Here is a 22,041-nt window from a genome sequence, read left to right as displayed (position 1 = left end):
AACTGAAATCTGTTCTTAGTGCTGCCATTGGCAATTAGCAGAAGGGCTTTACAAGAAATAAGTTTTTGAGAAGTACTGAAAAAACTGAGAGTCCCTTCTCCTTGTAAGCTCTTGGGAGGGTGAAGATAAAACCCACCCCAGCAGGACGATTTAATCCCACCCCTTTCACCATACATCTTTATAAAAGGTTGTGGGGGTGCCAAGCTATCCTGAATGAACATAGCATGCACGCAACACCCAGAACATTGCTCTTTGCCATTGAATAACACCCAGCTGAGGAGAAAAGAAAACCAGAAGTCGAGCATAGTGATGCAATATAAATTTTAATTGGAATACAAGAAGGACTTTGCAGAGGCAGAACACAGTAATACAGAGAGTGCAGGATACACTTGCTGGGGATGGATGTTGTCATCTTCAGGGCTGCAGTTTGTAAGATTCACTTCTGTCTTTGGATCTATAGTATTTGACTGTCGAAACTGGTTGTCTTTTTTTTTTTTTTTCTTTCTAAATCCCAGACTGTGTGAAATAGGGTTGATACAAGCATCAAAATGGATACTTGAAAGGTGTTTTCATTACACATCAGAAGCCATGAAGCCATGCTCCATATATTTAGACAGGCTAGAATATACCAGATCATACATACTCAAGTGCATGTCCCATCAACCACATTGAGTTGAGATGTCATTAGCAGATACCTAATCCAACAGGAAGAAAATATTTCTGGGGTTGTTTCTCAGGATGGACGAGTGTTCCCAGCTCATAAGGGCTCCCACGGGAGCCCAGTGCTCTGCACCTCTGAAAGCCATGCCCTTCTGCTCAGTCGCTAATCAGGATTTTGCTCTGGTCCCCACTGGGTCTCACTTGCTGGAGTGGTTATGGGCGGCTTAGCAGGGCCCACAGGTCCCACGGCGGTAGGTCGTGGACTTGTGGGAGTAGCCACTGCCCTGGGAGATGCCGGACCCAAAGGAGCTGCCGGCGCCCAGGTAGTTGCTCTGGCGAAAGGGGCTGCTCAGCCACAGGGGTGCTGAGGTGCCCACAAAGCTCTCCTGGGGGCAGGAGCTGAGGATGGGGCCCGGGAAGGTGACGACCACGGGCGGCGGGTAGACCACGGCGCGGGAGTCCCCGCAGGAGGTGACGCAGGGCTCGTTCCAGGCATCGGTGTAGGGTGCGGGGCACCTCACGTCACACGGCAGGTAGGGGCGGGTGTCGCAGACCTGCCTGTAGAGAGACATGGTGCTGGCGGGGAGCAAGCCTGCAACACAGGGTGGGGAGAGCGTGGTCAACATTTGTGAGTGGGAGCCCTCGTGTATTCAAACCATAGTACAGTCAAAAAGTTAATCATCTCTAGCTAGGTATAAATCTGATTGCAGTTTCTATGCAGAAATAAAGAAGCCCAGGTGATCTGTTAGAAGTTAGCAAAGTTTCATTAAGATGAAGTGAGAATTTAGCCAGAAGGTTTTAGTAAAAACATTTCCTAAAGCAAAGCACCCCCTGGCCCAGATGAAAGCCGTTGGCACGCTGTTTCTGAAACAAGGAGACTGTCTCCGAGGCCCCGTGGCCTCAGCATAAAACCCGCACCCTGCAAAGCCTACCAAGAAAAAGAAGTTAATGAATCTTTTCTATGAAACTAAGATTCTTCCAAAAATACTCCAAGACATACTAAATATTCATAAGTAAGTATATAAAAACTCATACTATAAAAGTGACTTTAAGTCATACAAAGCATTTAACTGAAGTCAGACTTACTCAGTTCACCTCCAAGAAGATACTGGGAAGAGTGGTTGGAAGAGCTCTGTGCTCCCATCTTTTTTATACGGTTTCTTAAACACCTCCAGGGTCTGAGCCATGCTTTGGGCATGCAGTCCTTCCTAATTACAAAATACACTTTCCTGCATTTGTCATGCCAATAGGTGGAGCAATCATTTTGCATATTGTTTGCTATTAAGCAATTATAATCCTGAATGATGTTATATCCATTTTAGAGCCTACAGATGTCTTCCGTCTCAGAGCTTTGGGGACGATATTCTTCCTCAGTTTCTTTCTGCTCATACAGCAAAAAATAACTTACTTCCTTCGCTCATTTAAGCATCAAAGTATATGTAACTCAGCTCAATAGGACAGTGAACTACTGATCTCACAAAATAAATCTTTTTTTTTTGCAAAATAACATTGATTTTGCCACATTTTGTTCAAAGGTTTTCAAATCTTCTAGTCTCAAAGGCAGATGAAGCTTAGAGACTTTAATTCAAAGCCTTGGCATGATACCTTTTGGCTCACTTCTGTCTCCATTCTCTTTTTCCTCAACAAGGGAAAAAAATCAGCCCTTAGAGACTACAGTTATGGCACTCAACTTGTTCTGCACAAGAAAGAAGCAGTCCTGTGATATGAGGGCATTTCTGAAGCTAATTTCTACTGCCTTATTTTGAAGGGAGAGGGGAAGGGGACTTCAGTACTGCAGAACTTTTCTTATGCCATTTTATTCCTCTTGAACATTATTGTGTATGGCTGTAGTTTGGAAAAAGAAAGAAAGAAAGAAAGAAAGAAAGAAAATAGTCTTAAATGATTTATACATCAAAAAATGTTGCTTACAATGTTCAGCAGCCAGAGCACTGAATTAGGTTATACCTGATGGTTACCTCTTGACAACAAAACTCATGTAAGCGATCGTGTCCCTGCCCTATAGTGAGCTATAATCTGCGCTTGTATAAGTGTATCCAGCCAAGTGGAAATGCTCTCGGGTCTTTGCTCTTTTTTTTTACAGTTACTGGCCTTGCCCCACTCTTGCTCCTGAACCTTCTAGAAAACTACAGTGTGGAAAAGAGAAAATGACATATCGAGGCAAACCAGGGTCAGGGTAAAGAAGTCCTGGTTAAGGACCCCCTTCTGGGGTGATGGGAGCCAGTGGTCCCCCTTTCACCACGTATCGCATTTGTTCATTTGTTCCTGGGAGTAGTGACTGTCTCAGCTCTCTACTTTCACGGTAGCTAAGATCCTGGGCGCCAACGTTATTTACATAATCTAAGAGATAATAGAGTTATAATCACAAGTAATAACACTAATGAGTATCAGACATGACTGTGATCTCCTCCCAGTGGCTCTCTTAATTGCCGAGAGAGGTTGGGTAAATGATCTGGCTTCTGTCTCAGTCATCCCTTCTAGAAATCAGCAGTAGACATTGCCCATTTCATATGGCTGTTGCCCAGGTTTGTGCAGAGAACATCCTGCTGTGTCAGATGTTTAACACGGTGTGAACTGCAGAAGGGAAAGGCCAACTCAGAGGCAGAAGAAGCGGCCAAATGAAAAATGTGGCCATAGCATGCACACTCCTTACACAGAAATTGAAATTGCTTTGTGATCACCCCAATGTCGCTGCAGCCTTTTTAATATTTTCACCCTTTTTTGGCCCACTTTAGTCTTTTCTTACTGCATCTCAAGAGAATGCAAATACTTGCCTTTTCACTGCTTTCTGTAAAGCCACTTATTTGTACAACACCCAAATGAATTGGGTAATTTTTTATTGTTGGTTTCTTGATGGGATAATTAAAGACGGTGGCTTAGTGATGTACCCATCATCTTGTTGATTCAGTGGGACAGCTGGGAGGAGCACTCAAGCATACCAAATCCTCAGCCTTTTATCTCCCATACTTGACTCTGAGTCAAGGACCATTGTTTTGAAAACTGTAAAAATGAAAATAGGCAATTGTCCTGCACTGACTTAAACAAACACCCTCAAGACATTATAGGAAGAAAAATTACTGTCTACACTGCCCAGAAGAAAAGCTCATGTACAGGAAATTAAGGCTGAACAACCAATACTGTGAAAAATACTTGACACAGACTTTCTGGAAATCTGGCTCATCTCAGTCTAGAAAATTAGTAGGGCAGGGACATGGTTGCTAAAACAGGTTGTTGAGATTTAATCATATTATTTCAGCACCTCTGTTTCCAGATAACAATGTATGTTGATGTATGAAACGTTAAGAATTATTAAATGGTATTCCTTAAGTGAAGGCTGTTTAGTATGACACTATTTTTAACTTGAATTTAAGCCCAATTAAATTAGCTGAGAACTGGACATGAATTTCTGTTTTGTGTGTAAAAGTTAAGTCCTGTCATATTACACCAAGCACAGCCAAGTACCCTCTTTCGCAGTGCTCCCAGGTATTTCAGAAGATACTTCTCATGATGGAAATTCATTTCTAATAGTTCAATGCTAAAGATTGTCTTTGAATTTAAAAAAGAAAGATTTACAGTTTTTGCTTCCAACACTTAGGTTTTGTTTTTTGAAATTGAATTGCTAGAAATAGTTGAAAAGTTAGACTGAAAAACTGATTTCAGTAGTTGCAGAGCAATAAAAGGGTCATGCATCTTGCCAAGACTTTGGACAGAGGTCTGGGACCTTTATCTCCGGCTCTGACACTATAAAAGACAAGCAAATATCAATATGTGGCCAACTCATATGGACATTGCTGAAGCTATAAACCAGTAAAATATTTTGAAAAGTTATTTGCAGCTTCATTTCAAAGTCAATCTGAGTAAGTAGAGTAAGTCTCTAATGAAGTCAATAGAATTACAACAAAGATACAGATCTGCTCCCCCTCCTTGACCCGCAATACATCTGCAGGCTATAACGTAGATGTCATACTATTTGAGGTGGAGTTGCTTACTTAGGAGAAACAACATGCAAAACAATTACCGTCATTGTTTGAGTGACACATGCAAAAAAGTTTACTTCGTAATTAGAGGGATAATGAGCAAAAAGCATGGTTCACTTCCCCCAGGCAAACCAACAAACTGTATAAAAGCACCTCTGGCTGAGAGTCTTCAAACCACTTCCCTTCGTTTCTCTTCAATTCTCCTCTTGTGTTGAACAGGTAAGTGATTTTCTTTGTGGGTGGGCAGGGGAGAATTAAGATGTCAGTTTGATTTATCTTTTTAGATTGATTTTATACCCCCTACTCTGCATCCTTATAGACTATTAGATAGGTGCTATTTCCACAGAGAGGCTTTTTCAGAGGATAAGTTGCAGCTTGACCCAGCTGAGGGATTCAGACTTGCAGCTGCAAAGGTCTCAACCACTGTTTCACCCCCGGTGAAGGAAGATATTCTGGCTAGTAAGGCCAGAACTGTTTTGTATCCTTTCATCTCCTTGCATTAAACTGCTAATTCCTGCATCAGAGGCAGTCTGTATGCATCTACCCTAAAAAGGGAGACTGAGGCAGAGTGTAGCAGAGTAGTAAGGGGTGCTGCAGGAAATAGAGTAAATAGAGGAAAATAAAGAAAAATGTATTTCATCTTTCTCATGTCTATTTATAATCAGATTTACCTGTGATGCTTTCTCTTTGAACGTCTTTCTCTGCTGCCGTTGACCACGCTCTCCCCACCCTGTGTTGCAGGCTTGCTCCCCGCCAGCACCATGTCTCTCTACAGGCAGGTCTGCGACACCCGCCCCTACCTGCCGTGCGACGTGAGGTGCCCCGCGCCCTACACCGATGCCTGGAACGAGCCCTGCGTCACCTCCTGCGGGGACTCCTGCGCCGTGGTCTACCCGCCGCCCGTGGTCGTCACCTTCCCGGGCCCCATCCTCAGCTCCTGCCCCCAGGAGAGCTTTGTGGGCACCTCAGCACCCCTGTGGCTGAGCAGCCCCTTTCGCCAGAGCAACTACCTGGGCGCCGGCAGCTCCTTTGGGTCCGGCATCTCCCAGGGCAGTGGCTACTCCCACAAGTCCACGACCTACCGCCGTGGGACCTGTGGGCCCTGCTAAATCTTGCACAACTGCCCCAGCGAGTGAGACCCAGTGGGAACCAGAGCAAAATCCTGATTAGCGACTGAGCAGAAGGGCATGGCTTTCAGAGGTGCAGAGCACTGGGCTCCCGTGGGAGCCCTTATGAGCTGGGAACACTCGTCCATCCTGAGAAACAACCCCAGAAAATCCATTTCCCATTCGTATCAGTCTTCTGCTCATAATGTTCTGGTTCAGTGCTTAATCCCATTTTACTTTGACATGGTATAAGTGTAACCAAATTCCTCTCTGTTGTTCTCTGCAGTATCGCTGTGGTCTGGTTCAAACCCACTTGTCACTCCAAATAAAATCCTTCCTGCATTACAATGTCATCTTTTCTGTGTTCTTTGTTTGGTTTCTAAAGCTTATTGCTGCTAAAATAATCCTCAGTGACTAGTCTCTTGCACCAATTAAGGTTTGAGAAGAAATCCCAGACTTTTGGTGTACATCTAAAATGCTTCATTTACATGGATGCTAACTCAGTTTGCTGCATTCAATAGTCTCAAGATCCAAAAGAAAATCAGATGCAGGTGTGTATATGAGGAACGCTAGCTCAACCCCTTTTTTCTCTCAATCCAGCAGTATAAATTCAGCCACATTGGGACCATGATAAGCCTCCCAGTACCTCCCTGAAGGATGTGGGTATGGAGAAGAAATTAAGATCTCATGCAACAGCTTAAAAAACATCTCCTACACATCCTACATATGCTCCTGGACTATACAAGGGCATTAGCAGTGTGCCGGGCAACACATTCATGTTGTGATGGGTAGCAAAAATAGGCACTGTGCAAGCCTGTTTGCCTCTCTTTTGGATGGCGTCGTGCCAGGGACTGTTTGGAGGCCCTGGGAAGCCTTGAGGGCTGTGGGGATGCAGGTGTGGCCCTCCTTCAGCCAGAGGCTCGGCAACCTGGAAGGCAGCTCTCACTTTGACAGTCGGCATTTTACAACATCCTGTGGTCTAGGTGGTTCTTATTGGCAAGTCAGTTGAGACATCCCGGCAAAGTGTTTTTCTTAGCCTCGTTGGCTGATTCAGAGGAAGAGCAAGGAGGAAAAATGCAGGTAAGCCTGATCAGGCTGGTGCTTTTTACAGTTAGAATTCAGGTATTTTATGTGTTTGGCAATGGAATCCCCTTGTCCTTGGCCACAGAAAATGCAGAGTACCCATCTCTCCCCGAAAGAAATAAAAGACACATGATTTAGTGTCATAGGAGGTCCCAGATGACGAGAAGAAGTGCTCCATGAAGCAGAGCACTCACAAGCTTCGATCTGCCACTGCTAAGTCCACAAGGATTGGTTAGCAAGGCAAGAGACTTATTCAGAATGAAATCAAAAAAAAAAAAAAAAAAAAAAAAGGAAATGCAGAATAGCCTGTTTAGAGCACCAGCTGTCTGTGCCGAGATAATTTTCTGCCTTATGTCACCTAATTCAGTTTTTTCTTTTTCATTGTTCTTTTTTCTGCTCTGTATTTCCCTTCAAATATTTTGATGAAATCAGTGGTGGCAAACCAAGCCTGGACAAACACCCTGGGTTTAGCAAAAATAAACACTGAACCCTGGGTATTTGCACAGGGAGTTGTATTTTTTTTCCTGCTGGTAGCTCAGGACAGGGCAGGGACATGACCATGAGTGCTTGTGTCCTTGCTCACACTCAGAGCATCTGCACTGTTCTGTTTGAAGCTATAAATAATATTTCCTGATGTGTAATCCTCAACCATCTTTCAATCCATCCCCCAAAGGAGCAGCGCTTAGCTGGCATAGCTGGGTACAGTTTTTCTTGTTTTTCTGTTTTTCTTGTTTCTCCATGCAGATCTGCTGCAGTCTATGGGCAAGGATCAGCCAAGAAGCCCATTTAGATCAGAATCTCCTCTCTCACATGTCGGGTGTTTGCTTTTTTTTTTTTTTTTTTGTAAAAAGACCCTGAATGGATATAAAAAGAACTGATGCCTAAACATCCCTGATTTATGAATTGGCTTTGCTTCCTACAATGAGGCTACTGTCCTTAGGTAAAAAATTAAATGAAAAGATGGGTGATAGTACACTTCAGCATGACCATATAGGAATTCCTCTTTTTCTGCCAGTGTAGAAAACTCCTGGGTGGTATGAGTTGTCAGTCAGCTGGTGGCTGAGCTGTTTGGGACATTGACAATCCTATATCAAAACTAAAAGAGATGAAAAATTAAGGTTGCCCACAGGAAAATGCTTTCATGTTTAGGTACTATGAAATTATTTAAAGATTATACGCTTCCTGTAACCCATGAAAAAATAAGAGCAAGTGGGTACTCCAAGCAATTTTCTACTGTCACAGAAATTCCTGCCTAATAATTTGTAAACAAGCACTCATGGACTGCTTCAAACCGAAATGGCAGAAAAGACTTCCCTGGAGATAGATTCATGTCAAACTCCACAAGAATCAGGGTTTTTAGCAGAATATACAGCCACCAACTAAAGCTACTCTTCTATTTGCAATCCAGTATTTAATAAACCATTGAATAAACTCAGTATTAGGCAAGTAATCACACACTGTATAACAAGAGAAGTGGCTGGAAGAGTTTTGACCAGTGAGCACTATTATCCAGTTTCTCAGCCTCCTTGTGGAAGTGTCAACCTCTGTTGACCGTAAACCACTGCTTGTGAAGACCTGCTGAGTTATCAAACAATATTTATTGCATATGTAACTCATCTAGATGATGCAAAAAAATTCCCTGCTTCATCATTTCATTACACAGTGTTACATTGCATAGTTCATTTCCTTCCAAAACTTCAGTGACCAAATCCTTCCTGGTATCAATCCACTCCCTTCGCTGGTTTTGGGTAGGAATGAATCAAGCTCCTTTTTAGTGATTGCTCTTTTGTTTGACCCCTTCACCATTCTAAGCTGTATTAGGGATCTGGTTGCAGGGTCTGTAATGCCATGATGGATATTCATTGGAATTTGTCTCCGTAATTCATTATTTGCAGAAAGTCTGTAAGCAGTATGCTTTGCATTCCCCTCCAGATATCCCACTGTCAACCTGACTGATTGCTTTATTTTATTTCAAGCAATTGCCGTTTGCTCTGGCTGGTGGGATCACAAGGTCTTTGCAAGATGTTTGTATGAATTAGGACTGTGGTTTAAAGTCGCAGTAGCATTTCATTTGTGCATGAACTAAATGCTCATTTTCTGCCTCGCAGTGAACTGCGCAGATTTCATTCAGAAGGAAGCTGCTTCTATTGGAAGGATGATGTAGCAATGTGTGAGGGGAAACTGGGAATTGCCTAATAACAGCAAACAATGAGCAAAATGATTATATGTTTGTGAGGTGTGACATGTAATCACTTCTGTTTTGAAGGTAATCAAACCTCATATGGACAGAGTGCCTCAGATCCTCCAGGCTGTCTGAGAAGCAGTATAAAAGCACCGGCTGTTCACAGCACTTCCACCAGCTCCTCCTGACTTCTTCCCATCGGTGACTTGAGTAAGTTTTTAATTCTTTGTGTCTTTTGGTATGCTCTCTTAATGATAAATCTAACTCAGTCCTTTACGCCTGTCTGTTGGGGCATTGGCAGGGCCCGCTTTTCCATAAGAGGCTCCTTAGCTGTGCAGAGACCTTGAGGTTGGCATTACCCCGTCTACTGAAGAACTTTTGCAGACCTCATTAAGTATTGTGCTTCAAAAGTTTGGAGACTTTTAATTCCTAAAGCTGATATAGAAATGAGCTGAGCCAGAGCTGGGCTTTAGCAAGAGGCGAAGTTCAGTTTTGAAACCCTGAGGTGCCAAATAGTCTTAAATTTTTGTTGCTATAATGTTTATTATTTCTAATTTGGGGTTATTTCACTACTTCAACCAGCTTGGAAAAAATCAATCTCTAACTGTCCTGTCTTTAAGGACAACTGGTGTGAATGTCTACTTCCTTTGCTGTACAATCAACATTTTTAAGCCTTTATCAATGCTTTGAAGGTTGGTAGCCCTAACCTACCAGGTGTTGGAATCGGGTATTTGTGACCAGGGGAATAACCACACTAGCTGTGCTTGTAATCCTGTCCTACAGGATAACTACTGGAAAGAGTGCTGGGTTAGATGGCCATTGGTCTCATGAAATACAGATTTTTTTTTTTAACTCTCCTTTACAATAGAAGCAAACACAATTGAAGCAAACACCACTTATGATGTAGCCCCCAGGGTTTTGTTTGGTACATTCTGTGTAGACATGTCAAAAAATGTAGGTTATCTGAAGTATGCAGGGAGGTTGAGAGTTCAGAGCTTGGCAAGGAGAGAGGGTAAGTGTGAATCAAGCAACATAACAAAAGAGAAGAGCTAGAAACTAAGGTTCCACATCATCTGTGCTCTTGCAGCTACCCACTGACCAGATGTCATTACCTGAGTGTCTGAACATGAATCTCTTGCTCTACCGCCCACTTGCTTTACATTATTCATCTATGTCTCTGTATTTCAGAGTCGCTTCCCCTGCAGAGCGATGTCGTCCTACAGACAGCTGTGCAATTATCCCTGCGCCACGCCGTGCGAGGTGACCTGCCCCCAGCCCATCACTGATGCCTGGAACAAGCCATGCGTTACGTCGTGCGGTGACTCCAGGGCAGTCGTCTACCCACCTCCTGTGGTCATCACTTTTCCTGGGCCGATTCTCAGTTCTTGCCCTCAGGAAAGCATAGTGGGATCCTCAGCACCAGCTGGCTTCGGGAGCTCCTTTGGCTATGGGGGCTCTTTTGGCTACAGAGGCTCTCTTGCTTATGGGGGTTCACTGGGAACCAAATTCTCATACCCTTACTGCTCTCAGAGGTTCAATTGCTACAGGTCTAGAAGCTATGAGCCATGCAAAACCCAGCAGGAATACACCTGCACTAAGAGCAGTCAGGAATCTGAGTGCAAGATCCAAAATCAAGAGTAAGATAAACAAGATGGGCCTCTAAGTTGATGGCATAAAAAAGGCTGATTCTCTCTAACACTTTATATCATATTTGTCCTTATATCTGCTTATGTATTTCTTACTTCTTAATTATAAATATATTGTTCTATTTTTCTCATGGTCAGCATTTTCAAACATATTAATATTCCTTTTGCATTTAGTCTAATGCTGTGTAAGAAGCATAGTGGAACAGTTTCTATACTGCAGTTTCTCTCACTTTACACTGCCTGATGTCAATTAACAATTATGTGAAGGGATGGGAACTGGACTGCACTGCCAAACTGACAGCTGTGAAAGAAGAAAACTGTTTGAAATGAAGCTTCTTCATACACAAAAACTTACTGACTATCCGTAAAGGCCTGGAATTCTGCATTTTCTGTGTGATTATGTTTTACTACTGTAAACTTTGCTTCTCAGTCTCCCATTAAAGATCATGCAGCATCATAATATTAGTATTCTGGTTTTGCATTCTCTGTTTTTGTGAATCAACATGACTGAGATAATCATGGTAATTCATAACCCATCATGGGTAAGCCCTGTGATGAGAGGAGAGTGAAGACCTTTAACTGATTAAAAGCATAGTGCTGGCCCTCTGCTCAGCAAAGAATTTGCCCATGTGGGTTACTCATTTTAGCCCCTGTAGGGAACCATCCTGCACTGCTAGAAAATTGTTGGGAAGAAAACTATGCAGGGAACCATGCTGAGCATCACTGCAGCAGTGTTGAATGCATCTAAGTTAACAATAGTCATGTTTTTTGAAATCTGGTCATACTAAGGCATAAGTATTATTTCCAAAGGATTCTTAAATACTGTTTCTAAATTGGAAAGTGCTGTGCAGCCCCTTCTGTGTGGCAATTATTCCTCTTTCCATCGCACTTCTCTTTTCTTTCAGTCCCTCTGCTGATATTTGACTCCACCCAAGGTATAGGATACATGTCAGTATGACCTGGGTGTGCTATATTTCCAGAGGAGCTAGTTTACTCCCACACGGTAATAGCTGCATTCCAGGATAGGTGACTGTACAGCCGTCTACCACAGACTTGGAAGAATCACGCAGATATCTAGCCATCATGAGCAGAACTGAGATTTCAGCTGAAAGTTGAAATGAAAAATATCCCTTCCTTATTCTCAATTGTGATGTTCCTCTGAGTCAGCTAGGAAGAATTTTTCATCATACTTATACAGAAATAATCCCAATTCAATTAATGGAAGTTTTTGCAGAGCCAGTGAATGTATTTTTCACTATGTTACTATAGAACTTAGTGTTTGATATAGATTTTGTGCTAATTTAGCATATATATCTTAAACTAATTCAGTAAATGGGTTTAATGATTGCTCAGATGCAATGGATCCACACTTCCAGCATCTGCAAGTCACACAGCAGCACTGTGACTGTCAAACATACATGAAAGATATAGTAAACATGAACATCTGCGCAAAGCTAGTTCATATATCATACTAGATTTGCATTTGATAAAGTGTTCAGAGCCAAATACCTTTAATACCATATTTACACTGGCAAAAATGACTCTGGTTCCAGTCAGTAAAGTGCATTAATTTGTCTTTATACTGGGTGAGGGGGGAAACATTATTTTAAGGCTGGGATCCAGAAGCTGCTGGAAATTTGTAAGTGTAAAGGAAGTGGCTATAACCCTGAATTATAATGAGTAAAAAGTCGTGATATGATGCTTTGGGGTGTCAGCAGTACCAATAGATGCCAGCAGGTAGCTTTCTGTGCCCTTTCAGGATGGAATGACAGTTAGAAGAGATGTCTCTTAAAGAATTATGTGATTTATTTGTAGGTAACAGCATCAGTGTCATCAGCCTCTTCCACACTAAGTGAAACCAGGTGTGGCTCTGGCAGGAGGAGCAGACTGGGTGGGTTGGATTTTAGAGGAGAACAACTCACTTCTGGGGGGAATAAAAAAGCTTTTATAAATTATATCAGTTTGGATACACAATGTCCATAACCTCTGTTGAGAACAGTAGTTTTACAGTTAACCACTGCCAGGCCTGAGGCAATCAGTGTGAATCCAGAATGTCTCTCCCCTGTGTGTAAGGGAAACAAAATGCCCGTTGGTTCTGAGCCAGAACTGACGACAGGGTTTGGGGTTGGAGGAACGAGTGTGCTGAAATAAGCAGCCAGTTGTCTGCATCAGCTGTGTTTCAGTCTGAGGCATTTGCAGGGAGATTTGTGACTTCACTCTGACCTGTTTCATCCCAAACTGAAAAGGTCCTCACTCAGCAGGGAGGAGGATAGACTTCATAATGCACCCTTAATAGAGCATGATTTGGAAAAGCAAGGTGCTACCCCAGGTCTGTTTGCTGAAGAGCTTCTGAGCTGTCTTTGTTCTTCGAGGCGTTCAGGGGAAACAAAACAAAACAAGGGCAGACTCATTCCACACCAAGGTGCACAATTGACAGGAAGGCAGCGATGAAGCTCGGTGATGAAAGGATTTGCCAGACTGCCTGTCACAGTGCCAATGACGGGAACACATTAGTGATCCCAGCTCTGATAGTTCTTCGCTAATTGGGGCAGTTACAGGTGGAGTGAATTTTTGCTCAATAACACAATGGGGCTTCACACGCAAAATCTGGCTCGCAGCCACCTGCTTGCCCAAACACAAGTATAAAAGCAGGCACAGTGCAGGGCTCTGCTTGTTATTTCTCTTCCATCTCTCTGCTGTAAAGAGGTAAATTTGAGTCTCTGTCCTTATTACTATTACAGCATTGCTGTAGCAAGCCAGGATCGCTCCTGAGACTAAACTTGATTCTTAGAAATACTTGAAGTATTTGAAGTTTTCTTTCAGTAAGGACTGTTTCTTAATTATTTAGTGGCAGGTAGTGGTGGATAGAAGCTCTTAAAAGTCAGGAACAGGGTTTTCAGAACAGTGGGAAATTCAGGTTATACGAACTTCTTTATAGTGAGATCTTAAACTACCAAATGAAGTCTTGATTTAACTCACCTGTGAATATTTGAGCATTTGTCCATACACAGGTTAAGTCCTGCATTCATAAATCTCCCCTGGTGTTTTTTTTTTTATTATTATTATTTTTCTTTTATTTCTTTTCCCTCCTTCTCTGTGTAAAATAGAGCAGGAGGAGCACTGCTGATGAGATTGCTGTATTAAAGCTACATCCTTAGCTGATGAAACTTAGTTTAGGAAGAAAAAAAGAAAATCAACAAAAACTGATGGGACTGAGGTGGCTTCTGCAGCCTGATCATCCTGCCTTTGGGAAATTGCCTTCCCTCTGAACTCATTGATTTGCAACAGTGACTGCTAAATCAAAATGAATCTGAGTCTAAAACCGAACCAGGAAGCCATCAATAGTAATGTTGTTTTGTCTTGCTCCCTGCAGTTATTTCTGTACGAGATACGAAGCCTGTCATGCATTATGTTGTACACTTGCTTGTTACGCTTGACTTTTTATGCCTAAATTGTTCCTTTTTTAAGGGTTTTAGTAAGGCAAGGCAGAGATTAAGAGGAGCTGCAAAGCAATTTTGAGTGACCAAGTGATTTCATGATTAAAGTAGGTACTCAGCAAAATCATGCATAACTCCTATTTCTGCCCCAATTGATACCACATTCACAGCAGTCCTAGCTCTACTGGAAACCTCACTATGCTGCATTCCCACCCCAAAAGGGGATATTCTGTGGAGCAAACTCTCTTTACGAGCTTCAGCAGTGGGATTGCTGCTTATCTTGCACAGTACCTGCAGGGGAGCCCTAGCAGCTATGTGATTTGGGAGTATCAGTGTCACTAATGACTAGACTTGTTTGAATTTTTTCCTCTGCTGTTACCTCACCAAATGGCTCTGGGTAATGGATTCACGTCTCAGTTATTTCTTTCATAAAGCTGTATGAAGCAAGCCATTGCTATTCCAATTGTTGTAATGATTAGAAGTGGCACAGAATCAGTAAAGAATGTGTTACTACATCAGTGCTAGCCAGTAATTCTAGTCATTTCTGCAGATATTTATTGAAAAAAAAAATCAAGGGTCACAGGAAGTCATAGTCAGGAAAGATGGTGGAAAAGAGAAACGGTAAGGGAGATGAGACTAGCTCAAGTTGAAAGGCACAATTTCTTTGGTAGTTAAAGACAGTTTTATGCATCATATCAGCTCCATAATCAGGAGCCAAAGGAAATGGCGATGGATCCCCAGGGAAGAGGGGCATGAGAAGACTAGAAAATGGATATAACTGCAGAGACATAACTGTGAAGTCATCAACCTCCATCTACTCTTCTCCCAAGCTTTCATTTTTCCCTTTCTTGCTCAGTCTCCATTATTCTACTGTCTGAAATTTCAATTTCGTGTTGCATCAACGATGTGTTTCAGGTTTATCTCCATTCCCAGAAAATCTCTTTCTATGGAGAGATGATCAGCTCCTACTGCCTTGCACCCTGTGAGGTTACTTGCCCTCAACCCATGGAGCCAGCTGTGTGTTATGTCCTGTGGTGACTCAAGAGCTGTGATCTATCCACCCAGGACCAGTTCTCAGTTCTTGCCCTCAGAGTGTGCTGTGCAGCTCAGCACCATCCGACATTGGGAGCTCATTTGGATTCATGAACTTTCTGGGTCTCTGGGATTTCTATGAATCTGGAAGCTTGTACAATTATGGGAAGACATATTCTTCATACGGGTCCAGTAGGTATGGCTTTGGGAGCTGTAGACTGTGCTAAATGTGCAATGAAGAATGAGCAAGGTTCAGTTGCCCGGCAGAAGAAGAGACACCTTAACACACTGTTACTGGCCTGACTTTCCAGGAGCAACAGCCCAGTATTTTCGGAAAATTGTGTTTTTATGGAACTCAAGATAATGATTTAATTTAGTTTTTATGATTATTCTCTCCAGTGGCTCCTGACAATAATATCCATGAATTGGTTATATAAGTGATCTTTATTTGATTGAAAGTGGAACAAGACTGTGTAAGTCTTCCCCTGCTATGAAAAAAAAGAGGAGTACGTGTGGAATGCATAGCCCTGGAGCAATTCTTTGGTTACAGTCTTTAATGAGACACTGGCAACTTATTCTCTGTATTTTTCATTCTCATTAATGCAGTCTACTTTTTACTTATTAAAGTGTTTACATAAAAATTCTGAGCTTTCTACCTTTTTTCTGTCCACCACTTGTTCATAAGCCATTCTGGATGAGAATCAGTCTCTGTGGAGGACCATCAGTGTTTGCGTTTTCAGTTGCACTCGGCACCTAAAGTTGGAAGACGACCGGGTCCTTTAAGCAGGAGGAAGCATAATGATTAGCTTCTGCAAGAAAGTAATTTTATGCTCAATAAACAAGTGTTACAATTCATACAGCTAAGCTTGAAACTTCCTCCAAGACTAGTGCGGTTACAGTGTTTGTCTTGGCTGCATAGTAACAAAGTTGAATACATGAGTAACTTTGAAGATCTTCCTTGTGCTTCACCAATTGCCCAAGGCTCCAACTTAATATTGACTTTATATTCACATATATAAATCTTATATTGACATTATAAAAGCCATTGTTTAAAAATAGCTGGTAGTCATCTGTGGGTAAAACTTTTCTTTGACTAGTCTTTTTCAGTCTTCCTCTTTGCCCCCCTCCTCTCAGTGCCTCCTATGGTTGCGATACCATCCAGGACCCCCAGCAGTCACACACAGCTCTGCAACTCTGCTGTTCCCTATGTGAATCTGCTCTTCCTGGGAATACCTGGAATGCACCAGAGTATCTCCCTGTGCTCCAGCAGGCTAATTCTAGGAAAAGCCTCATTCTCATGCTGGAGAAATTCATCTGGACAGGAACCAACATGTGGTAATAACTTCAAAGTGTTTGGAGGTGTTACTTTACTTGTAAAACCAGCTGGAATGAAATGAGCCTACAAAGTTTTATGCAAACAACACCTCTTCCTTCTCTAAATGTATCTGAAGATGCTGCTTCTCTCTTTCTTCTATCTCCAGTCCTTTGTGATTATTTATGCAGTTGCTGGGACTCTGTCAAAGAGGAAGTATTCATTTGCACAGGTATGCAGACCACCAGCACAAAGCTCTGCAGACTAACTAGAGTAGATATTTTCCAGCCACATCTCTATGATATAGATCACTTCAAAAGATGCATGCAGGCTTTTTTCTTTTTTCTTTTTTCTTTTTTTTTCCTTCCTCCTTTTTTTGAGAGAGAGCTTTGGTTTCATCTGGAAAAGTATCCATCCTCTTTGCGTTCTTTGTCTTGCTACACCTGTGTGCTGAACTTGCAGCAGTTACCAGTTTGCTGTGCTTTGGTAAAAGGGTGCAGCCAGGGATCTTTCCCTGCAGATGGTTGTCAGCACACCTGAGTGAAGCTGCTCTGCCCACATACTTGTTATGCTACAGCAATGACACACATGGGAGCTAGAAGTTAAAGCCTGGGCTATTTAGAGAGAGTGGTAGCGTGTACTAATTGAATAATGTACTCTAATGACTTTGAATGGAGCTTGAAGGGCAGCACTCCACAGCCTGTTATTTGATACAGTGACCTGCAGAGATTGTCACTTGTATGGAAAAAAACTGCAAAATTTGTGTTGCTGATTCTCATGGGCCAGTCTGAATTTGCATGTTGTGGTCATATACCAAAGGAAATACTGGGGAATGACTCCGACTGCCTTCTGTTGTTCTTAAACTTCTCTTGACAATCAGTAACCTGCCACTTTCCAGATGGCTGCACGGCCAGGGCAGTAAGGGAAACGCAGCAAGCTGAACTTGGATTACAGTCACCTGTAAGCGGAATCACAGATGAACACAATAGAAAGAAGAGAGCTAATTTCGCTGGCAGCTACAACACAGATCATGTGCAGATATGAGATGGGAGGAATGCAGGCTGCTGTTGAGCATGATCTTCTTGGCACAGCACTGGGCTCCTGGCGTGGCGCTGGGACCATGTCTGACTGCGATGTCTCCTGCAGTCCTTGGTCAGCTGTGGGAGACTGGGGAAGTCCAGGCTGTCAGCAGTAGGTGCCAGCAACTCCAGCTCCTTTTCCTCCTCTTGGCTCTGATAGCAATGCTGCAGAAGTGGTGAATCATGTCAAACCCCACAGAATTGTCAGTGGAACATATAACTACTAAGAGCAGGAAAAAAACGCATAAATGAAATCAGATCACTATCTGTGCTTGAACCATAGACGTCACTGCACTCTCCTCTGTCTAGTCTAGAAATATTATGAGCGTGTGTTTATAGCCAAACACAAGGTAACACTATCAATAAAGGAGATGCAATCAGAAGCTGATTCATAAAGACGTTGTAAACACACTGAAAGAATCTGTTCTCCCCACGCACAAAATCACAGTTCAGGACAGATATCTGTGGGAGTTAAGCCTCTCATGTTTGATTTTTAATGAACAGTTTCACTAAATACTTGCTCACTAATAGAGTCTAATGCTTTTTATGTGGTTCAGACTCGCATCACAAGCAAATGGCCTGCAGGCGCAGTGACTCAGTATAACTGAACCAGAAATAAGCCTCTCTGACTGCCAGCTTCCTCCCAGGGTTTGACTCCAGAGGAATTAGCAAGTTGCCTATTTACAGTCAACCTTTTGTCAGCTTTGTAACTGTAGGATCCGAATTCTAACGTTTCAGTGGTTTTAAATAAAATGCTCTAGCAGTGAAACTTGAAGAAAGGAAACTTTTTAATGTTCATATTCCATATTTACTTAGGAAACATTCTATAATAAGCCATGTATGGAATCTGTTATTATTTCCTGAAATGTCTCACAATGGACTCTGGGGAAATTTCTTATGTTCCGTGTACTACATGCCATGTGATGTATAGTCTTTCAGCTAGTGTAAGCAGAAGTCCACAAAAATGTGCCAGTTTGATTACCTCACTTTCAGAGTTTTCTTTTTTAAAAATATAATAAGAATGTTTTCTGTTTTGAGCAGCAGCATAAGTGACTCATGACCAAGATGACAGGCAAGTAGGAGTGTGGAAATTCACTTTACTGAAATTCCTCCTGCGCCAGTGTGTGCCAGAGTTCTTGACACCAGAATAGTCCAGGAATATCCCACTGTGTGCTCCTTTCTCCTTCCTGTTTTCCTCCTGAATCTAGATGAGAAGAGCAAGACTGAGCTAACCAGAGGAATAGAAAACTGGAAATGCAGATTTATCTTACGTCAGTTGTTAAATGGGGATCTTGGAGACATGAGCTCAGTTCTGGGCTTTGCCAGGTGTTTCCTATATAACTTGTTGTAACAATGTTACAACAATATTGTAACATTGGCAAATGTTAACTAACTTTTTATCAGAACAGGAAAAAAAAGAAAGGTCCTTTAAATTCTGAATAAAAGATGCCTATCTGCCAAATATCTTGTCTAGGCACTCTGGTAGCACCTCAGGGCAGGGACAGGCTTTATTTGTTTGCACAGCACTGAACATGCCTCATTTGCGGCCTCATTACAACTAGAATTGATCATATTCCCAATGAGCCAGAAGCCCTGTGTCTCTGCTGTTCATGTGATGCTTGTTGTACTGGTATTACTTAGAGGGAGCAGGGGTTGTTGCTCTCCCCTTCTTGGTGGAGGTGGAAAGGCTAATAACTGCAAGGAGCAATAAGAGTGTTAGCTACTTGGGATGTCTAAGCAATCTAAATGGCATAAGTTAAGCATCATCTCAGTCAATTTAGAAGTGCAGATGTAGACATGCAAAATCCTCTGCTGGGCATCTGCTTCAGTTATAAATACATGTTATTTCTAACCTTTAATATCTCCATAGAATCAAAAACTTCCCACTCAGGAGGGTCCTTAAGGAAAGTGACACAGTGTAAATGCAGTCTGTGCATGCAGCATGAAACTGTCCTTTGGTGGCTTTGTCCTGTCCATGGCACAGTATCGCCCAGAAATGGTTGTGCATGGAGAGGGCGTGGAGGTCAAGAAAGAGAAAGCAGAAGGACATTGTAGGAAATAACAACATTTTAATGAGAAAGAAATGCCTCTATCTGCAACATGAGGTATCACAGAATAGGCAAAATCTGTTTCCAGACAGTTTCAGAGACTGTTCAACAAATGCCCTGCTCAGAGATGCCACCTTCTCTGAGGTTTTTCTTCTGTCTGTTGTGCAGTTCTGAAGATAATTGTCATTAAAAGTGACTTTCACATTGCAGAGTCTGTTCCATGGCAGTTTAAGAATAGGAAAGCTGGAACAGGTGATGATAGGAAATAAAAAACTAGAAACCAATGGGAAAACAAAAAGCAGAAAGACCCGAAGTGCTCTGCTGCAGAGCTGCAGGAAGGCAGCACTCCTCCTCCTCACCGCTCTGAATCTGAGTCTTTCCTTCTTGTCACCCTCTGCTCCTCTGTAGCTTTTCTGCTGCCGTTAGCATGGCCCGCAGCTTCCGCGGAGGAACTGGCTGTACCGGCAGGCGGTGGACGGGATGTGGTACCCACCACGGAGCGCTGGAAGCGCAGAAGCCCTGGATCCATAGCCGAGAGCAGCGCCAGCGCTGTACGGGGAGGTGGCCGGGCTTCCCGAGGTGACGTATCCCACCGAAGCAACGGGGCCACCAAAGGCGGGTGCTCCGGACGAGCCCACGACGGACTGCTGGGGGAAGGAGCTGAGGATGGGTCCGGGGAAGGTGACCACCACGGGGGGCAGCTGGATGAGGGCCGTCGAGTCGGGGCACTGCTGCGCACACAGCTCGTTGCGGCTGTCGGCGAGGGGCTGCGGGCAGGCGATGCCAGTATGGGGAACGCACAGGTCGTAGCAGGACATTTCTTTCCCGTGGAGGTGATCCTGAAACAGAGAGCTGAGTAAGCACAAACTCTACTGGAACGACAGGTCAGATGGTTGGTGCTGTGTTGTTGGGAACATGCAAAGCGATAGCCAGGGGAAGAGACAAAATTGTTGCGTTTCCTGTGAATCGCTGCTGCTCTGATCTTCCACATCCCGTAATCCCCTCACTTGTCCCACCTGCCAAACCCTCGGAAAGCGCTGCTCTTTTCTTCTTATTTCCTCACAGAGAAACACAGAGCATCAGCAGGACAATTTGTGCTATAATATGAGCACACTCCCTTGCTGAGCACAGCCTGAAATCCAGTAGTCGCGGAAGCTGTGCCCCAAGTCAATATATCCTAAAAAATATTTCTGTCCAAATATTTCCTGGCATAACAATACAGTTTCATATAGGGTATGGAGTAGATGAGGAAAATGTAAGGAGCTGTCTTTCTGCAACCTATTATTTCAGCTACAGCTTTTGTCACTAAAACATTGTGGCTCAGCAAAAATCCAGTAAAAATCAGCAAATATTATTTCATTCAGAAAGTAGCCCTGTAATGCAGAAAATCAAAGCATTGAAGTCAGTGCGTTTAAACAGCTCATCTAGATCTCAATTTGCAAAGAGATATGAGAAACACACTGGATCAGACCCGCCTTCTACATCTCCTGTTATCTCTGGGGAAAACAAGTAGGATTTAAACAAATCCCTTCCAAATGATAGTTTTTACTTATCCGTAAAAACTCAATAACAACTAGAATTACTTTGCAATAAAACTGCCATGCAGGTAATATGTTTCTTCAGCCGCGTCATTAAACACAGCTTAGGCTATAGCCATGTCTCTGTGAGCTAGTTCTTCACCAAAGCGGTACAGGATAATTCTGCATTTTAAAGCTTATGCCTCCCTACACTCTCAAAGCTGCTGGCAGAACAAGCATGCCCAAACTGGAATTACTGTGGTATAACTGCCTCAAACCCTGTTTTTTACTCCTAGATTCTGTCAATAACAAAGCTTGCAAGCATATCAAAAAAAAAAAAAAAAAAAAGGCAAAAGAAAAAAGAGAGAGAGAACGAGAAGCAAAAGCAGAGTCACAAAAGATTCCCAAAATCTTAGTGTAATGGTAGCAAATAAAGCTCTAAGCTAAAAATTATGAAGCAGAAGGCATTTTGCTGCTTAGAAAGAGATGAAGGATCAGACTTACCTGAAGAAAAGGAGAATATGCAGGAGAAGGAGAACAGATTCATGCAGCAGCACCTTTTATACCATGCTTCAGATGGCCCGGGGGGGCTGAGGCACACAGCACGCATGAAGTCATACTCACCGACCAGCCCAAATTCATAGTACTTTTAACTTCTCCAAGTGATGAAACTGTTTTGGCTTGCTGTTTGCAAAATCACCCTAAATCTCTAAAGAGCCTGATATGCACATTCCAGCTCCAAGGTCTCTTTCATCTGGCATCCTAATTGAGTGGCTTGGTTGCTGGTATCATTCCACCCTCCTTGCCAGCATTGCAAGAGGAATAAAACTGACTTTATGTATTTAGCACTTCCTTCATTAACTTCCCATAATGATTTTAATCAGAGCTATAACCTGCTGTCACACACATTTGTACTTAAGCCCTTCAGAGCTAGGCTATAATCT

The 22,041-nt window shown here is 42.8% G+C and overlaps 2 protein-coding genes across 2 annotated transcripts; both read right to left on the bottom strand.

Annotated features, from left to right (window-relative positions):
- Positions 1–884: 884 nt before the first annotated feature.
- LOC134152334 (beta-keratin-related protein-like) lies at positions 885–1,232 on the bottom strand. Its single transcript, XM_062597600.1, has one exon. The coding sequence runs from the start codon at positions 1,230–1,232 to the stop codon at positions 885–887; it is 348 nt and encodes a 115-aa protein (XP_062453584.1).
- An 18,635-nt stretch (positions 1,233–19,867) lies between these two features.
- LOC134152527 (scale keratin-like) lies at positions 19,868–20,398 on the bottom strand. Its single transcript, XM_062597973.1, has one exon. The coding sequence runs from the start codon at positions 20,396–20,398 to the stop codon at positions 20,003–20,005; it is 396 nt and encodes a 131-aa protein (XP_062453957.1). The 3' UTR covers positions 19,868–20,002.
- Positions 20,399–22,041: the final 1,643 nt, after the last annotated feature.

The sequence above is a fragment of the Rhea pennata genome, chromosome 31 (assembly GCF_028389875.1).
Source record: "Rhea pennata isolate bPtePen1 chromosome 31, bPtePen1.pri, whole genome shotgun sequence".
In the NCBI taxonomy this organism is placed as follows: Eukaryota; Metazoa; Chordata; class Aves; order Rheiformes; family Rheidae; genus Rhea; species Rhea pennata.
This window is presented reverse-complemented; position numbering and strand designations above follow the sequence as displayed.

What these genes read in the sequence shown, in the direction of transcription:
- LOC134152334 (XM_062597600.1), bottom strand. Translation starts at nt 1,232, where the DNA reads ATGTCTCTCTACAGGCAGGTCTGCGACACCCGCCCCTACCTGCCGTGT.
- LOC134152527 (XM_062597973.1), bottom strand. Translation starts at nt 20,398, where the DNA reads ATGTCCTGCTACGACCTGTGCGTTCCCCATACTGGCATCGCCTGCCCG.